The sequence below is a fragment of the Bubalus bubalis genome, chromosome 1 (genome assembly GCF_019923935.1).
Source record: "Bubalus bubalis isolate 160015118507 breed Murrah chromosome 1, NDDB_SH_1, whole genome shotgun sequence".
NCBI classification, from domain to species: domain Eukaryota; kingdom Metazoa; phylum Chordata; class Mammalia; order Artiodactyla; family Bovidae; genus Bubalus; species Bubalus bubalis.
Genome location: NC_059157.1, coordinates 140,785,708 through 140,806,104, shown reverse-complemented (window position 1 = coordinate 140,806,104; position 20,397 = coordinate 140,785,708). Strand labels below are relative to the sequence as shown.

General features: G+C 41.2%; 1 protein-coding gene across 1 annotated transcript; it reads left to right on the top strand.

Annotated features, from left to right (window-relative positions):
* Positions 1–131: 131 nt before the first annotated feature.
* On the top strand, positions 132–13,412 carry TMEM212 (transmembrane protein 212). Its single transcript, XM_025288265.3, is given in 3 exon segments — positions 132–427; positions 9,925–9,984; positions 10,949–13,412. Coding segments are annotated over 3 exon segments (615 nt in total). The 5' UTR covers positions 132–268; the 3' UTR covers positions 11,345–13,412.
* The last annotated feature ends 6,985 nt before the right edge of the window (positions 13,413–20,397 follow it).

Sequence of the window (20,397 nt, the reverse complement as noted above, 5' to 3'; positions counted from 1 at the left end):
AAGGCGGTGGCCCAAAACAAGGAATGATCTCTCTGTCTCTGTCTGAAGTATTAGAATTTATTGTGTCAAATTTATGTCGAGGATTATTTCACTCCATTTTGTTATTATTTCACTAAAAACAAATATAATCTTGTTTCCAAGTGGATCAACAGTCCACATGTGTCATGGCTACTGTCTCTTAGAAACTTCTGTTTATCAAGGCCTGACATACTCTCATGTTTTGGTAACGAGACGTCTTTGAGACCCAGGACCCAAATCACAGAGGAAAATGCAGCATTTATACCAGTCTGCTGGCTGGGTTCTCATTACTCTGGGGGCTCTCAGTGTCTTCTCTGGAGTTATTGCTTTCTTCCCAGTCTTTTCCTGCAAGTTTTGGTTCATGGGATGGAGTGTCTAGATTGCCTGTCCCATTTGGAATGGAGTTTTGGTAGGAAAATATTTAATATTTATGTTTTTATTACATGTGTTGAGAGAATAAAAGAAAGAGGGAGGGGAAAGTGGGATGAGAATGATACATCTTTTAAAGTTTTTCAACAACATGAAGACATAAAAATTCTACAGAAAATCAGATTGTATCTTAGAACATTGATTTCTATTAGTTATCTTTTAAAATATAAGTTTTTCTTAATGTCATTTAATCATGTATACAGTATATCAGGTGGCAGTAGTGGCAAACCTGCCTGCCAATGCAGAAGACATAAGAGACATTGGTTCAATCTCTGGGTTGGGATGATTCCCTGAAAGAGGGCATGGCAGCCCTCTCTGGTATTCTTGCCTGGAGAATCCCATGGACACAAGAGCCTGGTGGGCTTCAGTCTGTGCAGTTGCAAAGAGTCGGACATGGCTGAAGTGACTTAGCATGCACACACACACACACAATATATCAGATATACCATAATGAAATGCTATTCTCTCAAAAGTTACTTTATTTTACTGTTCTCACCTTGACATTCTGAGAAACTGGAATCTATCTTTCAAAATCTGAGTATAGAAAAAAAATACAAACCATGAAAAATAATTTTTAAATGAAGAACAAAATAAAATGATTTTCAGGCAAATACTTTTATTAGAAACACTAAGGTGTGATTATGTGACCAAGAAGTTTGCAAGCCCCAAACCTTAGTTCTCCCATCCTTTTCTTTGAACAAAACTGTTTGCACTGAAAGTAACTGAAGAAGTTGGGTGATGAGCTTCACTAGCTTCATGTGTTGCCAAACCTGCATGTGCCAAATACGTGTGGATACCAAGTAACTGCTCAATGTCTGCCTGTTAAATGGTCTCACAGATGAACCATGATACTGGTACCTCAGCTTCCTGGGTCAAAGAAACGAACACACGTAGCCTTGGAGTAGGTGGTGGCATGATGGAAGAGGAGTCACAGAGGCCTGAACATTCAACAAATCCTTTTCTCATTGTTTCCCGGGATGCCTGATACTCATTATTGGAAACTAGATAATTCGATTTTGAAACTTGTTGATCTTATGGAGTTTTCTCTTACAATATAGCCACTGTTGAGAGGGGCAATATCTTGTCCTTTTCTAAGATTTTTTTCATGTGGACCATTTTAAAAGTCTTTATTGAATTCGTTACAATATTCCTTCTGTTTTATGTTTTTTTTGTTTTTTGTTTTTGTCTTTTTGGCTGTGGGGCATGTGGGATCTTAGTTTCCTGACCAGGAATTGAACCCTCACCCCTCTGCATTGGAAGGGGAAGCCTTCAGGGAATTCCCTTAAGTCTTTTTTTAAAAAAATCAAACTTTAATGGAGACACCATTTAAAAGAAAATCCCTAGGAAATATCATTTTAATTTATTTATTAAATAAATATATATTGATAGCCTACTACAAGCTTGAGTTACAATGGAAAGTAAAATAAAGTCTTGCTATTAAAGGCACGCAGTCTAAGGGGGTTTAATGATGGTGTGCAGATGGAGGAACACTGGATGGGTGGAGCAAGGAACTGAACGTGGAAACCACTTGATGGCATTTTTCTTTTCTTTATTTAACACATTTTTTTACAACCACCACCCAAGTGTTGAACTTTTCCTCTTTCCCCCAGCCCCTACCACAAACCACACAGTCATTCAAGAAAATGTTTATTAAACATCTACTAGAATGCAGAGATGACAGTTACACTTATACAAATGCCTACCAACTTCTTTGTGGGTGATCCAGAGTAAGAAAAGCATTTTACATCAAGACCTGAAATGTACATAAATAAATCTCTCAAGGGAAAAAGATAGATACTGAAACATACATATAACTGGATTTATAGAACAAAAGATTCACACACACAAAAATACTTTAGCTTCTGTGTGAAGCAAATTCTCGTATTTTCTATTCAATTTTGAAAAGAAAATTCTGACTTTACAATCGACCCAGACTTTAACAAAACCATGGTTTATAGCTCAACCCTGTGTCCCTTTCTTATACATCTTTGCTTATCCCTGCTGGGTCTATCATAATATGCTGCTGCTACGTCCCTTCAGTTGTGTCCGACTCTGTGCGACCCCATAGATGGCAGCCCACCAGGCTCCCCCGTCCCTGGGATTCTCCAGGCAAGAACACTGGAGTGGGTTGCCATTGCCTTCTCCAATGCATGAAAGTGAAAAGTGAAAGTGAAGTCGTTCAGTCGTATCTGACTCTTAGCGACCCCATGGACTGCAGCCTAGCAGGCTCCTCCATCCATGGGATTTCCCAGGCAAGAGTACTGGAGTGGGGCGCCATTGCCGTCTCCATATCATAATACAGTCAACAGATATTGGTGATTTGATTTAGTTCGCAAATTATTGAATATAAGCTTTCTACACCAAACATCTGTTTCACTAATCATGCTTCATTTAGCTAATCAGGCCCAGAGAAATGATATGATAGCACAGAACTAGTCAGTGGCTTTTTGATTTTGAGAGTGACAGCATAGGGAAGTAGAGTCAGAGAGTTAGGATTTGGGAAGGTGGGCGTTGTTCAAGGCCTGACTTTGACATTCTTGGTATGTAGTCAAGAGCAGGGCCCTCATTCAGCTGGTTCTTCATTGCCTTTACCTATAGCACATGGACTTTCACAGGTAGAGTGCCCATGTGAAACTGTCTAACCTAAGAGGCTCAGAGAGAAGGAACACAATTTGAACAAAGACTTCATAATAAAGAGTTTTGCCAATTTTAAAGCCCTACAAATGCTAGTTAATACCATGCTTTTGATTTATGCCCCACTCTATCCAAGCCCTTTGTTCCTAATCCCTTGCACCTGCCTCACTCTCCCATTCTGTTCCCTGATGACATGCTGAGTTCCCTATCATGTTACCTCCTGGACCTCACCTCCTACCACTCTACTTTTAGCTCATTTCTTTCCCATCACATTCCAAGGTGTGTCTGCCTCAGGGCCTTTGCACTGCCAGTTCTCTGTCTGAAGCCTTTTCTCACACAGCTTATTCCCTAACTTCCTTCACTTCTTGGGTCAAACGTCACTTTCTCACAGATGCCCTCCCTCATTGCTGTATTTAAAATTATAAACCTCCCCCATAATGGTATTCTCAGTCTCTCATACATTGTTCTATTTTTCACCCATGGCCCTTGCTATGCTATGCTAAGTCACTTCAGTCGTGTCCGACTCTGTGTGACCCCACAGACAGTAGCCTACCAGGCTCCCCTGTCCCTGGGATTCTCCAGGCAAGAACACTGGAGTGGGTTGCCATTTCCTTCTCCAATGCATGAAAGTGAAAAGTGAAAGTGAAGTCGCTCAGTCGTGTCCATACCATCTAATATACAATGTAATTGACTTATTTATTGTCACCCTTCCCCCCAGATGTGCATGGTACAAAGGCAGGATTTTTTTAATCTATTTTGTTCACTGCTATATGTCCAACACTTAAAACAGAGTGAGTAAATATCATGCTAGATATTCAGTAAAAATTGCCTGATATTTGCCAGTGTTTGCCTGATATTTGCCTGATATTGCCAGTGTTAAATGAATGGTGAATCACATGCTCTCCATTTTGATAGATCAAAACTCCTTATACAGTTGAACTCTGATTAGATTGCAAAGAATAAAGGTCTAGCTGATATTTATACTGAAGCAGGAAAAAAAAACCCTCATGAGAAGGAAAGCAATAAGAAAGCTCACTCTTTCAATAGTATCTAAATTTGGAACAGTCTGATTTTTTTTTCCTAGTGAGTTTTCATAGTAAACCACAGCTCTGTCTGATCAGGGTCAATCTCAAAAGGTCTCTGACTCATCCTACAGCCATCTCTGCCAATCACTTCTCAACTTGTGTGTGAAATGTATCTCCCTTTGGTGGAAAGATGATTTTTACACTTCAATAATATTTTCTTTTGAAAATGACTCCATATCTCTTTTGAGATTAGAAGAGAGACATTTTTAGAAGTCGTCTATACTTTGTATTTGTTTGGTGACTTTCATTCAAGGCTTTCTAGTCTTCACAAATATTCATTTTCAGACTCTCACCTCAATTTGGACAGCAACACGATAGGCAGTTTTCTTTGGATTTCTGATGTAGGTTATTTAAAGGTATCAGCTGCTAGAAAGTGCGCAGCAAGGAGATCATAGTGCCTTAAGGACTGAGCTCCACTTTAATCCTGGAAAACCTGGCCTGTAGATCAAATTCTGATGAAGAGACTGAAGTGTAGTGAATTTAAAAACAAGACCTAAAGCCTGCAGGGTCCAGTGACTTGGCCAGCAGTGAGAAGCAGTGCTGCACCCACAGTCCTGCTTCGAGATAGGAACTTTGGAGAAAAGCGGGCTAGACTCATTCATGCAATCTCCAGTTTCATCAACCATTAGAGAAGGGGCTTGATGGCACCAAATGCTTAAGACTCTTATAGCGTCAGCAGTCCTGTGATTTCCAACCAACCAATGGTCATTTTTCCACTTAGATATCCTAAGCTTTTTGAAGCTTACTTTGTCCAAAAATGTAATCATATTACCGCCAAAAGCACTTATTTCTTCTTCTGACTTGATAGTCTTTGAACTCAATTTCAAACTCTCAAGTGAATTTTGACTTAATCCTTTCCTCTAGCTTCCCTGGTGGCTCAGATGGTAAAGCATCTGCCTGCAATGTGGGAGACCTGGGTTCGATCCCTGGGTTGGGAAGATCTCCTGGAGAAGGAAATGGCAACCCACTCCAGTACTCTTGCCTGGAGAATCCCACAGATGGAGGAGCCTGGTGTAGGTCTTTGCGACCATGGGGTCGCAAAGAGTCGGACATGACTGAGCGACTTCACTTTCACTTTCCTTCACTTTCCTCTAGTGTTTCACAAACTGAAACGTGCATATGAACCAACTAGCACACTTGTGGCCAGTGTGCACATGCGTGCTCAGTTGGGTCCACCTCTCTACAACTCCATGGACAGAGCAATGCCAGGCTCCTGCATCCATGGGATTCTCAATGCAAGAATACTGGAATGGGTTGCCATTTGCTTCTCCAGGGGATCTTCCTGAGCCAGGAATTGAACTTGTGTCTCCTGTGTCTCCTGCATTGGTGGGCAATTTCTTTACCACTGAGCCACCTGGGAAGCCAAATCAACTAGAGATTTTTTTTTTTAATTTTCTTTCTTTTTAAAAAATTTATTTATTTTTAATATAAATTTATTTATTTTAATTGGAGGTTAATTACTTTACAATATTGTATTGGTTTTGCCATACATCAACATGAATCCGCCACAGGTGTACACGTGTTCCCCATCCTGAACCCCTCTTCCTCCTCCCTCTCCATACCATCATCCCTCTGGGTCATTCCAGTGCACCAGCCCCAAGCATCCAGTATCATGCATTGAACCTGGACTGGCGATTCATTTCATATATGATATTATACATGTTTCAATGCCATTCTCCCAAATCATCCCACCCTCTCCCTCTCCCAGAGAGTCCAAAAGACTGTTCTATACATCTGTGTCTCTTTTGCTGTCTCGCATACAGGGTTATCATTACCATCTTTCTAAATTCCATATATATGTGTGGAGATTCCTTAAAAAACTGGAAATAGAACTGCCTTGTGACCCAGCAATCCCACTACTGGGCATATACACCAAGGAAACCAGAATTGAAAGAGACACGTGTACCCCAATGTTCATCACAGCACTGTTTATAATAGCCAGGACATGGAAGCAACCTAGATGTCCATTAGCAGATGAATGGATAAGAAAGCTGTGGTACATATACACAATGGAGTGTATTACTCAGCCATTAAAAAGAATACATTTGAATCAGTTCTAATGAGGTGGATGAAACTGGAGCCTATTATACAGAGTGAAGTAAGCCAGAAAGAAAAACACCAATACAACTAAAGATTTTGTTAAAAATGTCGGCTCTGATTCTATGACTCTAAAGGGCAGTTGAGATTCTGCATGTCTGACAAGTTCCCAAGAGATGAGATACTACTGGTCCTTAAGACTGTACTTAGGGCAGCAACACACTAATCCAGCCCATTTCAGCCCCACTTCCACCCCACCATGTCCAATCCACTGCCAAGTAACTGGTATTTTTCCCACGAGGCAAAATCTCTGTGTTCTTTTCCTTTTTTGTTCTCACTACGCACCCCCGCCAACCTCCTTACCACTTCCCACCCCACTCAGGTTTTATGCCTTGAAACTTTGATAGCTAAACTGTGAGAATCTGTGTGTTAGTGGATTATAAAATCAAGGTGTGGGGTACTGAGTATTTAAACATATAGAATAGAATCAAACAGAAAAGAGTTATATCACATAATAAAGTTATGTGTTATCATGTAAAAATATTTATAATTTGGCCATGACGCAAAATACGTATCTTACTATGGGTAGAGGTTTAAAGAAAAAGCTTGAAGAGCAGGGTCTTACAGAGATCTCTAGGTCTTACTCCATACCTATCCAGCATGCAACAAATGGCTTATCTTTCCAAACCTCTACTGTGTCCCTCTAGTCCTGTCTTTGAAAATCGTCAGTGTCGCTTCATCATCCAAAGTTCAGGTTTGTTAGCCTGGATTTTGAGGCTCTCCTCCACCTGGCCTTTTGTGGCTTTCGAGCCTGGTTTCCTACTCCTCTCTGCCAGGGACCGACCCTCTGATGGTCCGGGCTCCTCTCATCTTTCATTCCCCAAGCACACCTGCCATGTTCCCCCCTGTGTATATGAGGTCCCAGCTTCCTGGACTGCCCTTTCCTCTATCTCTCTCACTGAAATCACAGCCATCCTTCAAGCAATTGCCTCCGTCAGCGATTGTCCCCTGGAAGTGGTATCTTGTCACCAACCTCTTCCCACACAGAAAGTACTCACTCTTCCTGCCTAATTTTGTGGACATTCTTATATCCTTCCTTTCACATCTGGACTGTAAATTCTGTTTAGAGTTGGAGCCATGGTTTGTATAATTATTGCTTGGTGAGCTTGCTTTTCTTATTTAGCTTCTCTGTGCCTCAGTTAAAAACTAGAAAGTGATTTCCTCTTAGGGCCATTCATTGTGAGGATTAAATGAATTAACACTCGTAAAGTGTTTGGTAGAGTGCCTGGTATCCAGTTAGTGCACAATAAACTCTCAATGTTATTATCGTTATTCCATTGGCATAGTGCCTATCATGAACCAGTACCCCCAAAATAGATGTCTGTAAGTGAGTAAATGTAACGCATATTATAAGGATTCCTCTAAAAGTTTCTATTTCTGCTGTGAAGCTCTCTGCTTCCTTCAGTTCATCTGCTTCGGGGAACTGCATCCTTACGGGGGCCATTTAAAGATTTAGTGGGAGGGTTCACAATTAGCATGCAGAATATGAGCAGCAACTTTTGCCAGACCCAAGTAATGTCCCTCAAGCTGCTCCCAGAGAACAGGTCCACAGCTAGACAAGAAGGCAGAGGCTGCAGGGCTGGGTCACCCTCTGCACTCACACCCTCCCCAACCACAGCCTCCCCTATGCCTTTCCTCACAACCGGACTGCCCCTCTCTGCCCAACTCTTCACCTCTCAAAACGTCACCATTTCCTTTTCCCAATTGACTTCTCTTCCCTATTCTCAAATCTCTCTTTTTTAAATTCTTTTTCTTTTCCCTATCTAAAAATATATATTTTTTGTAATGAAAGGAGGCAAGGGGAAAGCCTGTGACTCTTGGGGGAACACCCTCACTCCATGTCCCACCCACAGCCAGGCACCAAAAGAGATGGGTGTGCTTGGGTCCTGAGTCACCATCTTCAGGGTGGATTGAACAAGTTACTGAATGGCATTCATACACCAACCTCCCCCATGAAAGATCTTTTTCAAAGTTTTGTGTAAACAAAGCAAAATTCAAGCTGGCAGCTACAACAGAAATAACAGGCAGCTGCAATTCTGCAGGATTTTTCAACTTTTGAAAGGAAAGAAATGGTTTGTGCCAATGTAGTTAAGGCAATCTAGAATGTAAGCATCTGATAATGTCAGTTATCTACTTGGACTTCAATCAGGAGAGGTGTCTCCTTTGCTTTTTATTTCATTTGCTTTAGAGTTTCTCATGTGTGGAGGAGTGACGTGTCAGTTGAGCGCTTTGCCTCTGAAAGCAGAGACTGGCCCCAGGCTTAGCATCAGTGCTACCGTTGCTCTTAATAATGCTCTTGTTTTGTTGTACTATTTATGCTGGCTCAACCTCCATAGGGTCGCTTGGAAACTTTCCTCTTGCAGAATCAAGCCCAACCTCGTTTGACTACAGATGGTTCTGTTTTCATCCATGGGAGTTTAATGGGATGGTGATGCCAAATCTGGAATTGCAGGCTTAGCTACATGAGAAGTGTTGTGTGAGTGTATGTGTGTGTGCTTTTCCCCCTCACTCTCAAATTCTCTAAATCCAATATTCAAAATAGAATATGCCAGGAAGATGAAAATCTGCTTCTCAAAACAATAAATATACTAGACCTGGAGCTACAAAAAGTAACATCCCACAAAACCATTTTGGTAAAAACTCTGATTTTTTTTCTCCTTAAATTTGTTGATACCATACAGTGAAGTTTATGTCTCTGTCCTAAACTGTAAAATTTTAAAATCCTAAATAGTAACTATTTTTAGTCCTGTCCTCATTCTATGTCTTATTTCAGGCACATCTCTTCCTGGTTTTCTCTCTCAACCTCAAAACATTCCTTGCACAGGGACAAATTATTTATGGGTTGGGAATAAGCAATTTCTGGATTCAGTGGCCACAAAGGTCTCCATCAGACCCAGTGCCAAATCGAAGATGAGTCCAGAATTTTTCCCCACTGTCTGTTACTCGATTCTGATGACGCCATTCCCTCCTTTGTTGAACTATTTTCATTCTGCATTTGGGACCTTTTTCTTCAACGGAGACTGTTAAAAAAAACTCTTTTGGAAAGTTGGACACCACTGCCCCTAGAACCATAAATGCCCCGTCATGCATTTATTCTAATGATAATTTTTATTACTTGAAAAATAGAGATCATGGATTTGTATCCCATCAGCAGGGCAAGCCTGCAAAATCTCTGAAGAAAGCAAACAGTAAAAGATATGCCACTGGGAGGGTTTGTCAGGGGTCGAGGGGTGAGGTGGGGTGGGGGTAGGGTGGGGAGGAAGTTTTGTGACACATTTCCATTCCAGTTCCTTCTGTTTGTAATTTTAGCAATTTGTGAGAGACGAACAATAGACTATTAATCAAAATAAAACATATGGCAAGGGTTATAAAGCCAAGCTTTTATTGCAGTGACATCTTACAGCAGTAGAGGTTATAACTGTGATGGCAATGGCAAGATAGAAAATTTAAAAAACGAGCCCGTGTGAACCGTGTCTTTATGACACTGAGAGCTTCTTTTCCTCACTGGCATCTGATGAGGACGCGGTCAAAGCCATAAACCCACTTAGCTATCTGCAGTTCCTTCCAGTTCGTGATAAAGTTGTCAAATGGTGAAGCAGATTGAACTCTTTCCAGAGGCACCTTCTCTCATGGATGTGGTTTTACCATGTTCCTTTTACAGGCCGTCGCAACTGGTATCCTCCTACTGTTGGCTCACAAAGAGTGGACGCAGAGATACCTGGTAAATACATAGATGTCAAGTAAAGTGGTAGAGTACGTTTGAAGGTCAAATCTCTACTAGTTCAGGATAGAACACAAAGAATGTGCTTTCTGATTAAAACTGACTTTTGTCTAATTTATGCCTTATTATGATGCATTTCAATAAAACACTGTTTTAAATGACTAATTTTTATCTGATACCTGCTCTAAGCATTTTCTACAAGTTACTGTGAATATGGTATTTAAGTATTTGATTAATAGTTTGGGAAGAACAGAACCAGTGTTAGTCTTCCTGAATTACATTTTGCAAAAATGGATCTGTAGTCTTGTCTGTTTTAATGATTCATTTTCAAGTTCTCAATTCCTGTTTGGGATCTCTTTCCAATCTCTCTACTGCCTCTCCCATAAAAAGGATGAAAAGTCTATGTCTTGCATTTCAACTGTATAGAGTCAAGTACAGAAAGACTACCTTGAGCAGATTATAGTTTCTCTTCCCATGGCCACAGCAGGGCTTCGGAAACTTTATGTGTGAGTTACCCGGGGTTCTGGTTAAAATGCAGATTCTGACTCAGAAGATCTGCAAGAGACTGAGATTCTCCATTTCTAATAAGCTCCCAGAGGGTGTCAGTTCTCCTGACCATGGACCACACCCTGAATAACCAAGTCCTAGAGTAAGGCAGGGATTCTGTTCACTCATTTCTGTTTTTCCCACCCTAGACTGGTTCTCAACATGTGATAGGAGATAAATAAATGTTTCTTGAATGGAGTTGATTTCATTTCTGCCCCAGTGGGTTGATATGTTATTCTCTCATATTGAAGGGTCAAGAGGAAAACAAAAGGACCTAAAGAGGTAGCTTTAACCCATTTCTCCTTCATTTCCCAGTAGGAAAGATTAATAGGCAGCCTCTCTTTTTCCCTCGTGTTGCTAAGAAGCTTCTAAAATATCGAGCTCCCAAAGTAATCATCTGTTTATGTTTTATTTTCAGTGGGAAGCTAGTTTCACCTTTGTGATTCTGAGCATGATGGGATGCCCACTTCATTTTACAGTAGCCTTGGTTTCTGCTCTCCTTGGCCCATATTGCTTCTACTCACTCTCAGGGATTGCAGGGATCAATTACCTCGGTTATGCAGTTGCTTTTCCTTTTCCGTATGCAAAATTCCCATCAGTCTGTGTGGACCCACCACACTATGAAGAGTACCACCTGACACTGCAAGCCTTCGACCTGTGCCTGAGCTCTGCCATGCTCTGTGTCTCCCTGACAGCGTTCATCACACTTTCTGCAAGACTTATCCAGAATGGACATGTCACTATAAGTTTCCAGAACAGGGCAGACACTTCCTGTTCCATTTTAAATGCTAACATGGAAAGTTTGGTATATTAATACTTGATCTGTCTCTCTTATTTACCTGTGTATCTTGTATAACCAAAAATTTCCCCCTCTTTCTACTTCTACCCCAGCCAAGAGATTGATTTACATCAACATCAGATTCAGCTTTCTTTTTCCAAAAGGGCTGATAATAATATTAATGATATGATAATAGAAATATAAACTGAATATTTAGTATGTGTCCATTTCACAGATAGTAAATGGAGGCCAAAGAGTTTACATGACTTGCCCAGCTTATCACACAGCTTAGTGGATAGTAAGACCAGATTCAGACTTCGGAGCTATTTCTCTTCATTAGGCCAGATTTACCCTGGGCTCCCTCATCACCCACCTTGCATCCTCTGCTCCTCTGCCAGACCATTAAGATGCAAGGCTTTGGCTTCCTTGAGGGTTAGAGTGGGTTTATTGGAAGAATAGCACAAGTGACTTCTGGTTCAAAATTCCTATGGTTGATACTGGGTCCCTCTTTTGTGGGTTGAACAGCCTATCCCTAAAAAGAGATATTTCCCACTACAGACTCTTATACTGGCCTTATGATTCAAGTTAGGATTATATCAGGGTCAAGTAAATTTGGGTTATGTTAGCCAATTTTTTTCTAGTTTTATCCTATCAACACCAACCAGTAAAGCTGGAAGACAAGAATTTGGCACTCTCGATGCCTTTTGTGGTCAGTTTTGTCCTCTTCAATGTCTTCATAAATCTGCAAAGGAAATCCTGTACATTCTTAGGAACAGAGTTGATTTTACAAGCAACTCTCTGAGAAACAAGGCAAGCATATCAAAATCACCACCCCCACTGTACTGCCAGAGCAGTTTAGTATTTGAGATCCCTCCCTTGTGGCGAATGACCTAACTTTCTAGAGTCATTTGTTAAAGGGAACATATGCCTAGGAGAACCACCCATTAAAGAGTTGACAGTCATAACCCCTTCACATGGGTGGCTAATCAGACATCTGGCTATCATTTTAGGCAGAACCCCCACAACATTGAGGTTTAACCTCGGGTGGAGGATAGGGAAAAAAGAATGAAAAAAATATATGCAGAGCTTGGTAAGACAGCCCCATGGAAACCCAACAGTGAGACCACCTAAAGTGCCTGGAGAGAGAGAAAATTAATTGAAAGCAGAGAAAGATTCTGTGACTTCACAGATTTTTGCCTTTGTCCATCTTGCTCAGAACAGTTTCTAGGTGTGTGGTTTCTGTGCTGAGTTCAGGACCCAGTAGAACTGCAACATGCTACTCAAAGGGGTTCAATGACATCAGAAACACCCAGTGTTCTTGTGAAACTAGGTTTCAGAATCCTTTCCAGGTTCTTTCACACTACATCAGAAATTCTGGGGTTGGAGGCAAGGAATGTGCATTTTTAACACACGTTCCCAGAGATTTTGATGAAAATTCTCTTGACTGAAGCAACTTAGCAACTTAGCAGCAGCACAAGCTTTACTTAATATCACTTCTGAACAGAATTTCAGTCATACAACTTACATAAAATGGAGTACTAGTGTGGTTGAGGGTTCTAGATAAATTTAATAAGCATGTCTTTGATGACTGTTCTTAGATGACTTGATGCCATTTAATCTGTAGGGGTGGAAAATCACATTTTATTAGCAAGGATGAGCAGCTGACATAATGGGATATGATGTCCTATATTAATAAATAGACCACTGTTGCCCCGAGCCCAAAAGAAATATGTGTAGCCTGAACAAACCTTTGTTATCATGCAGAAATCTCAGCTACATTAGGTACAATTTTCAGCAGTAGAATAAATGGATCGTTTATCAAAACTCGAGAAAACAGACAACTTTTTTAGAAGGAAAGGTGGATCATTTGTTGGGATACAGAATTCTACATAGTGACTCTACTTTTAATGAATCTTCATGTAGTTGTGTTGTTAGATTCCCTACATGCTGAACTGGATAAGCAATATTTAAAAATTTTTATTTAAAACTAATAAACATTGCAAAATATGCTGCTGATTCACACTTTTTCATATAAACAAAACAGTGAAAATGCTTTTAAAAGCTTCACTTTCAAGTGTCTGCCTGAAAATTAAAATTCTCTTGTGTAAATATACTACATAGCAGGAAACTCTGGAGAAGGCAATGGCACCCCACTCCGGTACTCTTGCTTGGAAAGTCCCATGGACAGAGGAGCCTGGTGGGCTGCAGTCCATGGGGTCACTGAGGGTCGGACACGACTGAGCGACTTCACTTTCACTTTTCACTTTCATGCAATGGAGAAGGAAATGGCAACCCAGTCCAGTGTTCTTGCCTGGAGAATCCCAGGGATGGAGAAGCCTGGTAGACTGCCGTCTATGGGGTCGCACAGAGTTGGACACGACTGAAATGACTTAGCAGCAGTAGCAGCAGCAGCAGAAAACTCAAAAGCTATGAAAAATCATAAAAAATAAAAAGAAGAAAGTGGTGGTTTGAAGGAGGATTTGGGGGAAATTATGGTTGTACTGTAGAACAAAATCAATTTTTTTTCAGATCCATATGTAACAGTCAATATTATGAGGAAAAATATTCCCTCCTAAGGATTTGTTTCTGTAAGTTCAAAAACATGTTTTCAAAAATGAATCAAGCACCCCCTTAGGAATCACCACATTCTTTATTTCTTCCTTCCTGTGCCTTTTCAGTTCAGTAGAATTGAAGTCATCTCGTGTCCCAGTCAGCTCAGCTGCTGTTAAAAAATGCCATAGACTGGGTGGCTTAACCAACACATATTTATTTCTCACAGTTCCAGAGACTGGAAGTCAGGATCAAAGTGCTAGCATGGTTGGTTTTCGGTGAGGCCTTCTTCCTGGCTTGTGGATGACCGCCTTCTCACTGAGTGCGCACACAGCCTTTCCAGGGCCCAGTTGTAGACAATCTTATTGTCTCCTATTTTTTACAGACATTAATCTCACGGGAGCTCCACACTCATGACCTCATGTAAGCTTCTCCCAAATGACTTACTGCAAAATACCATCACACTGTGGGAATTAGGGTTTCAACATATGGATTGGGGAGGGGAGAGACACAAACAGTTGATAACATCTTACTGAAGGTCACACAGCGCTGGTGTATGAGCATGCAGTCAATTGGTACCCAACTAAAATTGGAGGAAGAAGTGTTTGAAAGAGGTGTGAAGGGTGTGATGATTTTGACAAACACGAAAGCATGGTGTGAGTGCTACAGATTAAATATTCGTGCATGTGCATGCATGCTAAATTGCTTCAGTCATGTCTGACTCTTTGTGACTGCGACTGTAGCCTGCCAAGCTCCTCTGTCCCTGGGATTCTCCAGGCAAGAACACTGGAGTGGGCTGCCATTTCCTTCTCCAATGTTGCTGCTACTGCTGCTAAGTCGCTTCAGTCGAGTCCGACCCTGTGCGATCCTATAGACGGCAGCCCACCAGGCTCCTCTGTCCCTGGGATTCTCCAGGCAAGAACATTGGAGTGGGCTGCCATTTCCTTCTCCAATGTTGCTGCTACTGCTGCTAAGTCGCTTCAGTCAAGTCCGACCCTGTGCGACCCTATAGACGGCAGCCCACCAGGCTCCTCCGTCCCTGGGATTCTCCAGGCAAGAACACTGGAGTGGGTTGCCATTTCCTTCTCCAATGCATGAAAGTGAAAAGTGAAAGTGAAGTCGCTCAGTCGTGTCCGACTCTAGCGACCCCATGGACTGCAGCCCACCAGGCTCCTCCGTCCATGGGATTTTCTAGGCAAAAGTACTGGAGTGGGGTGCCATTGCCTTCTCCGTCTCCAATGTTATCACCCCCCAAATTCTAAGCCCTAACCCCTACTGTGATGGTATTAAGAGGTGTGGGTCTTTGGGTGGTAATTAGATTTGGATGAGGTCATGACAGTCATCAGAGACTCTGTGATGGGGTTCAGTTCAGTTCAGTTCAGTTGCTCAGTTGTGTCCAACTCTTTGCGACCCCATGAATCGCAGCACACCAGGCCTCCCTGTCTATCACCAACTCCCGGAGTTCACTCAGACTCACGTCCATCGAGTCAGTGATGCCATCCAGCCATCTCATCCTCTGTCGTCCCCTTCTCCTCCTGCCCCCTATCCCTCCCAGCATGAGAGTCTTTTCCAATGAGTCAACTCTTCGCATGAGGTGGCCAAAGTACTGGAGTTTCAGCTTTAGCATCATTCCTTCCAAAGAATCCCAGGACTGATCTCCTTTAGGATGGACTGGTTGGATCTCCTTGCAGTCCAAGGGACTCTCAAGAGTCTTCTCCAACACCACACTTCAAAAGCATCAATTCTTCGGCGCTCAGCTTTCTTCACAGTCCAACTCTCACATCCGTACATGACCACTGGAAAAACCATAGCCTTGACTAGACGGACCTTTGTTGGCAAAGTAATGTCTCTGCTTTTGAATATGCTATCTAGGTTGGTCATAACTTTTCTTTCAAGGAGTAAGCGTCTTTTAATTTCACAGCTGCAGTCACCATCTGCGGTGATTTTGGAGACCAGAAAAATAAAGTCTGACACTGTTTCCACTGTTTCCCCATCTATTTCCCATGAAGTGATGGGACCAGAGATGGGGTTAGTGCCCTTATAAGAAAATGAAAAGACCAGTGCTTTTTCTCTCTTCCCGAAAACAGTATACAGCAAGAAGGGGACCATCTACAAACTAGGAAGTGGGCTCCCACCAGACACTGAATCTGTTGACACCTTGATCTTGGAAGTCCAGCGGCCAGAACTGTAACAAATATCTGTGGCTTAAGCCACCCATTCCCTGGTTGTATGTTATAGCAGTCCAGGCTGACCAAGACAGTGAGTCCTTCCAAATTTGTAGGGCCTCATGGGAAGGGGTGGAGCTGGGAAAGGACTGAGAGTCCCCTGCTTGTGTGGCTCCATACAACAACACACTGAAGTGATCCTGTGGGCTTAGCACTCAGTGCATGGGGCAAATAAGCACCACACAAAATTTAAGTTGAAAAATTAAAATGCAAAACAACCATAGCTGAAATTGTCTACATTCTTGGTTCAGTAAGTAATAAAGTGATGAGAAAGGAAAGAATTGGGATGCCAGAAACACTGCAGCTGTCCCCTGCAGCTACTCTGCCCCTCCTCCATGGAATGGAATGGCTTCATTTGTTTTCCTTTCATTATTCATTGTTATGTTTGGTGTTGTTTTTTTTTTAATGAAAGGGGGAAAGAAAATATTTTCCCCTTATCATGTGATACGATGGTTTTATTTTTTTTTTCAATGAATGAGAAATATTTGCCATAAAAGGTGTAGGTAAACCCTTTAAATGAAATTTAAAACATGGGGACAGATTATAAGTGGACGACTTTCCTTTCTTCAAACTAAAGGCAGATTAGCAGCAATATACTGGTTCCTAATCTTCCAGCAAACCTACTCTGCACCATTAGCAATAGAAAAGTGTTTTGAAACAAGTTCATCTATAACTCTTCTTCTAAAGGTCTGAGGTTCCATGCTGGGCTATATAGCAAGGTCTTTCTGGGGCCTCTGGGAACTAATCCCTTTGGGTAGAGCCAGTAAAACTCAAGCAGGATCATGCAACTGTAAGAATGCACTGTATTTCTTCCTCATAAATTCTATAGTGTGATCTTCTCAAATTGGTCAGTAGAAAAACCAGAATCTAGGAAAAGAATCACAATGCGGGGCATCACTATTCCTTTTATCTCATAATTTTGTTTGGAATAATAATAGCAGTTACATAAAACTGGGGAATAGAAGAATAACTATAGGTGCTATTTATTGGGCTGTTGCTGTTCATCAGGTGCTTTGCTCCCTGTATTCCTCACAACACTCCAAAGCTCACTGAACTCATTTCACAGACGAGGATGTCGAGGTATTCATGTCAGATTGGGGTTCTCTCCCAGGGCTTGCAGGCCTGGAGGCCAGGTTCCTTGCTACTAGATCACACCTCTTAGGTGGTGTATCTCCAGTTTTACGTACTCCAAGTGACTTGGCATAATCATGCTTTTCATGGACAATTTTTCTTACGTTACTCACAGACCAAAATTAACTCATATTTTAGAAATGGAAGTATTTTTCCCAGGATATTTTCTTTCTATTTAATCAGTGGGACCATGCCAAGGGTGATAGCAACTTACTAAGAGAGGAAATGAAACTAAAGTGTCCATTGTAATGTATTAAAATAAGCTTGATATTTTGTCAAAGAGGGAGCAATAGGTGGGGAGGGGTTAGCAACCAGAGAACTGCTTTCTGTTGAATTTTACTTTATATATTGTTTTGAGTTCAACATATTTTCCTTTTAACATGCAGTCAATTGAAACATTTAATAAAAAATATCCTAATAGGCTTTCCCCCTTGTTCCTTACTTTCAATGTAAAATATTATTGTGAATATATTTTTAACAAATTTTAAATGTCATAGTTTTAAAAATTAGAAATAGATTTAAAAGAAAGAAGAAATTTTTATTTCATAACAGAGCAGAAACTTAAGTAGAAATCAGAAGCCTCCATTCCCTATAATCATGTAAATTCAGTTTTCAACAAAAAAAACTCAATTTCTGCTAGTGAATATTTCAGAATGACTGTAACAGTGCTAATCTATGAATACAAAGCCATTTAGGATTGCAACATTGTTGGCTGGACACTTTAAATTTTATTAATTGAAGGGAATACTTGACAGCTATTATTGGATGCCTGAGACCCCTCTTCAAATGAAAGAAGGGAGAGAAAGAGAGGAAGTAATGAGGGTGAAACATAATGGAGGCTTTGGGAGGTGAGGAACCAGTCCAGACATTATGGCACTTCCTCTCCCGACAACTGTAACGTACCTCTCAAGTGTTTCTCTATTCTGTCCTCTTTTCTCTATACCAACCGTGGGGACCCTGGTTTGGCTCCCATATTCTCTGACTCAGACTTCTTCACTTACAATCTCTTTCTTAAAAAGTATCCTCCACACAGGCACTAGAATGAACTCTCAAGTTCAGATCTGTTTGTATCATTCCCCTGCTTTCCCCTTCACACTCCTTCACATGACATCATGTGTACTCAGCTCCTCTCTGAGCACGTGAGTTCCTCAAGTTCAGGGACTACGGTGAGCAAGAAAGGTGAGACTGGGAGTGTGAGAATCAACAGAGGAAGAGAGAAGCAGGTTGCAATACTAAATGTCATTTTTGTATCCTCTCAGGTCAGTTCAGTTCAGTCACTAATCGTGTCCGACTCTCTGCGACCCCATGAATCACAGCACGCCAGGCCTCCCTGTCCATCACCAACTCCCAGAGTTTACCCAGACTCACGTCCATCAAGTCAGTGATGCCATCCAGCCATCTCATCCTGTTGTCCCCTTCTCCTCCTGCCCCCAATCCCTCCCAGCATCAGAGTCTTTTCCAATAAGGCAACTTTTCACATGAGGCCAAAGTATTGGAGTTTCAGGCTCAGCATCAGTCCTTCCAATAAACACCCAGGACTGATCTCCTTTAGGATGGACTGATTGGATCTCCTTGCAGTCCAAGGGACTCGCAAGAGTCTTCTCCAACACCACACTTCAAAAGCATCAATTCTTTGGCGCTCAGCTTTCTTCACAGTCTAAATCTCACATCCATACATGACCACAGGAAAAACCATAGCCTTGACTAGACGGACCTTTGTTGGCAAAGTAATGTCTCTGCTTTTGAATATGCTATCTAGGTTGGTCATAACTTTTCTTCCAAGGAGCAAGTATCTTTTAATTTCATGGCTGCAGTCACCATCTGCAGTGATTTTGGAGCCCCCAAAAATAAAGTCTGACACTGTTTCCACTGTTTCCCCATCTATTTCCCATGAAGTGATGGAACCGGATGCCATGATCTTCGTTTTCTGAATGTTGAGCTTTAAGCCAACTTTTTCACTCTCCTCTTTCACTTTCATAAAGAGGCTCTTTAGTTCCTCTTCACTTTCTGCCCTAAGGGTGGTGTCATCTGCATATCTGAAGTTATTGATATTTCTCCTGGCAATCTTGATTCCAGCTTGTGCTTCTTCCAGCCCAGCATTTCTCATGATGTATTCTGCATATAAGTTAAATAAGCAGGGTGACAATATATAGCCTTGATGTACTCCTTTTCCTCTAGCCATAGCTAAAAGCTTACTTAAACCTACAGCAGGAGAATTTTAAATGTAAAGATAATTTACATGTCATGGGGAAATTTACTATGGTCATGGAATCCAAGTAGAATCTCCAGAAATGAATACATAGAAAAGTAGATTTGAATTCCCTGCTGCACTCCATAGGGTCACAAAGAGTCGGACATGACTGAGCCACTGAACAACAACAACAACCAAGGAGTAGTGGTTTACTGAAGAGTTGCTTTCAGTAGTAGGCTACACACAGAACCTGATATATACTGTTTAAGTCAAACAGTTTGAAGGGTAATGGCTTCTTCTATCATCAACTATTTGAGTAGCCTTGAACAAATCAATATTGAAACCTCTTTGAGCCTAAGTTTCCTTGTTGGTAAAATGGAGATAACACCTACCTCACATGTTGCAAAATGAAATGATATAGTTACTATTAAGAGCCTTACACTGAGCATAGTATTTGACAAGTCCTCACACGTTTGCTTTCTTCCCCTCGATTCTAATCAAATTTCAATTCTTGGCTCAGTCAAGATTTCAGAACGTGCCCTTTAGCCTTCCGTAATTTTCAAAAAAACCCAAACCAGACAAAACAAACAACAAATGACCAAAAGAGACAATGAACAGAGAGAGTCCCCACTCCATAGACAACCCCTGCCCACAAAAGTAATGGTTCTTCCAGACTGTTTCATGCGTATGCCAGATATTTTATGATGCACGTATTTCTTTTTTTATATTTCTCTGCCATCCCCCTCCACCAGTATCACCAATTTTGTTCTCTCTAGTGATTCCTCTTAAATCCTTAAGTGGTACCATGATGCTGTTACTTGAGTCATTCTTCACTGGGTTCCTGTGACATAAAAAAGACTAAATTAAATGTCAGAAATGACACTCTATTTTCTTTGATAAATTGTAGAAATAAACAGTATTGCATTTTTTTTCTTCCTAGGGTCAAAAGAATGGACAATAAATTTGAAGCAATGTTCCTCTTAAATTTGTCA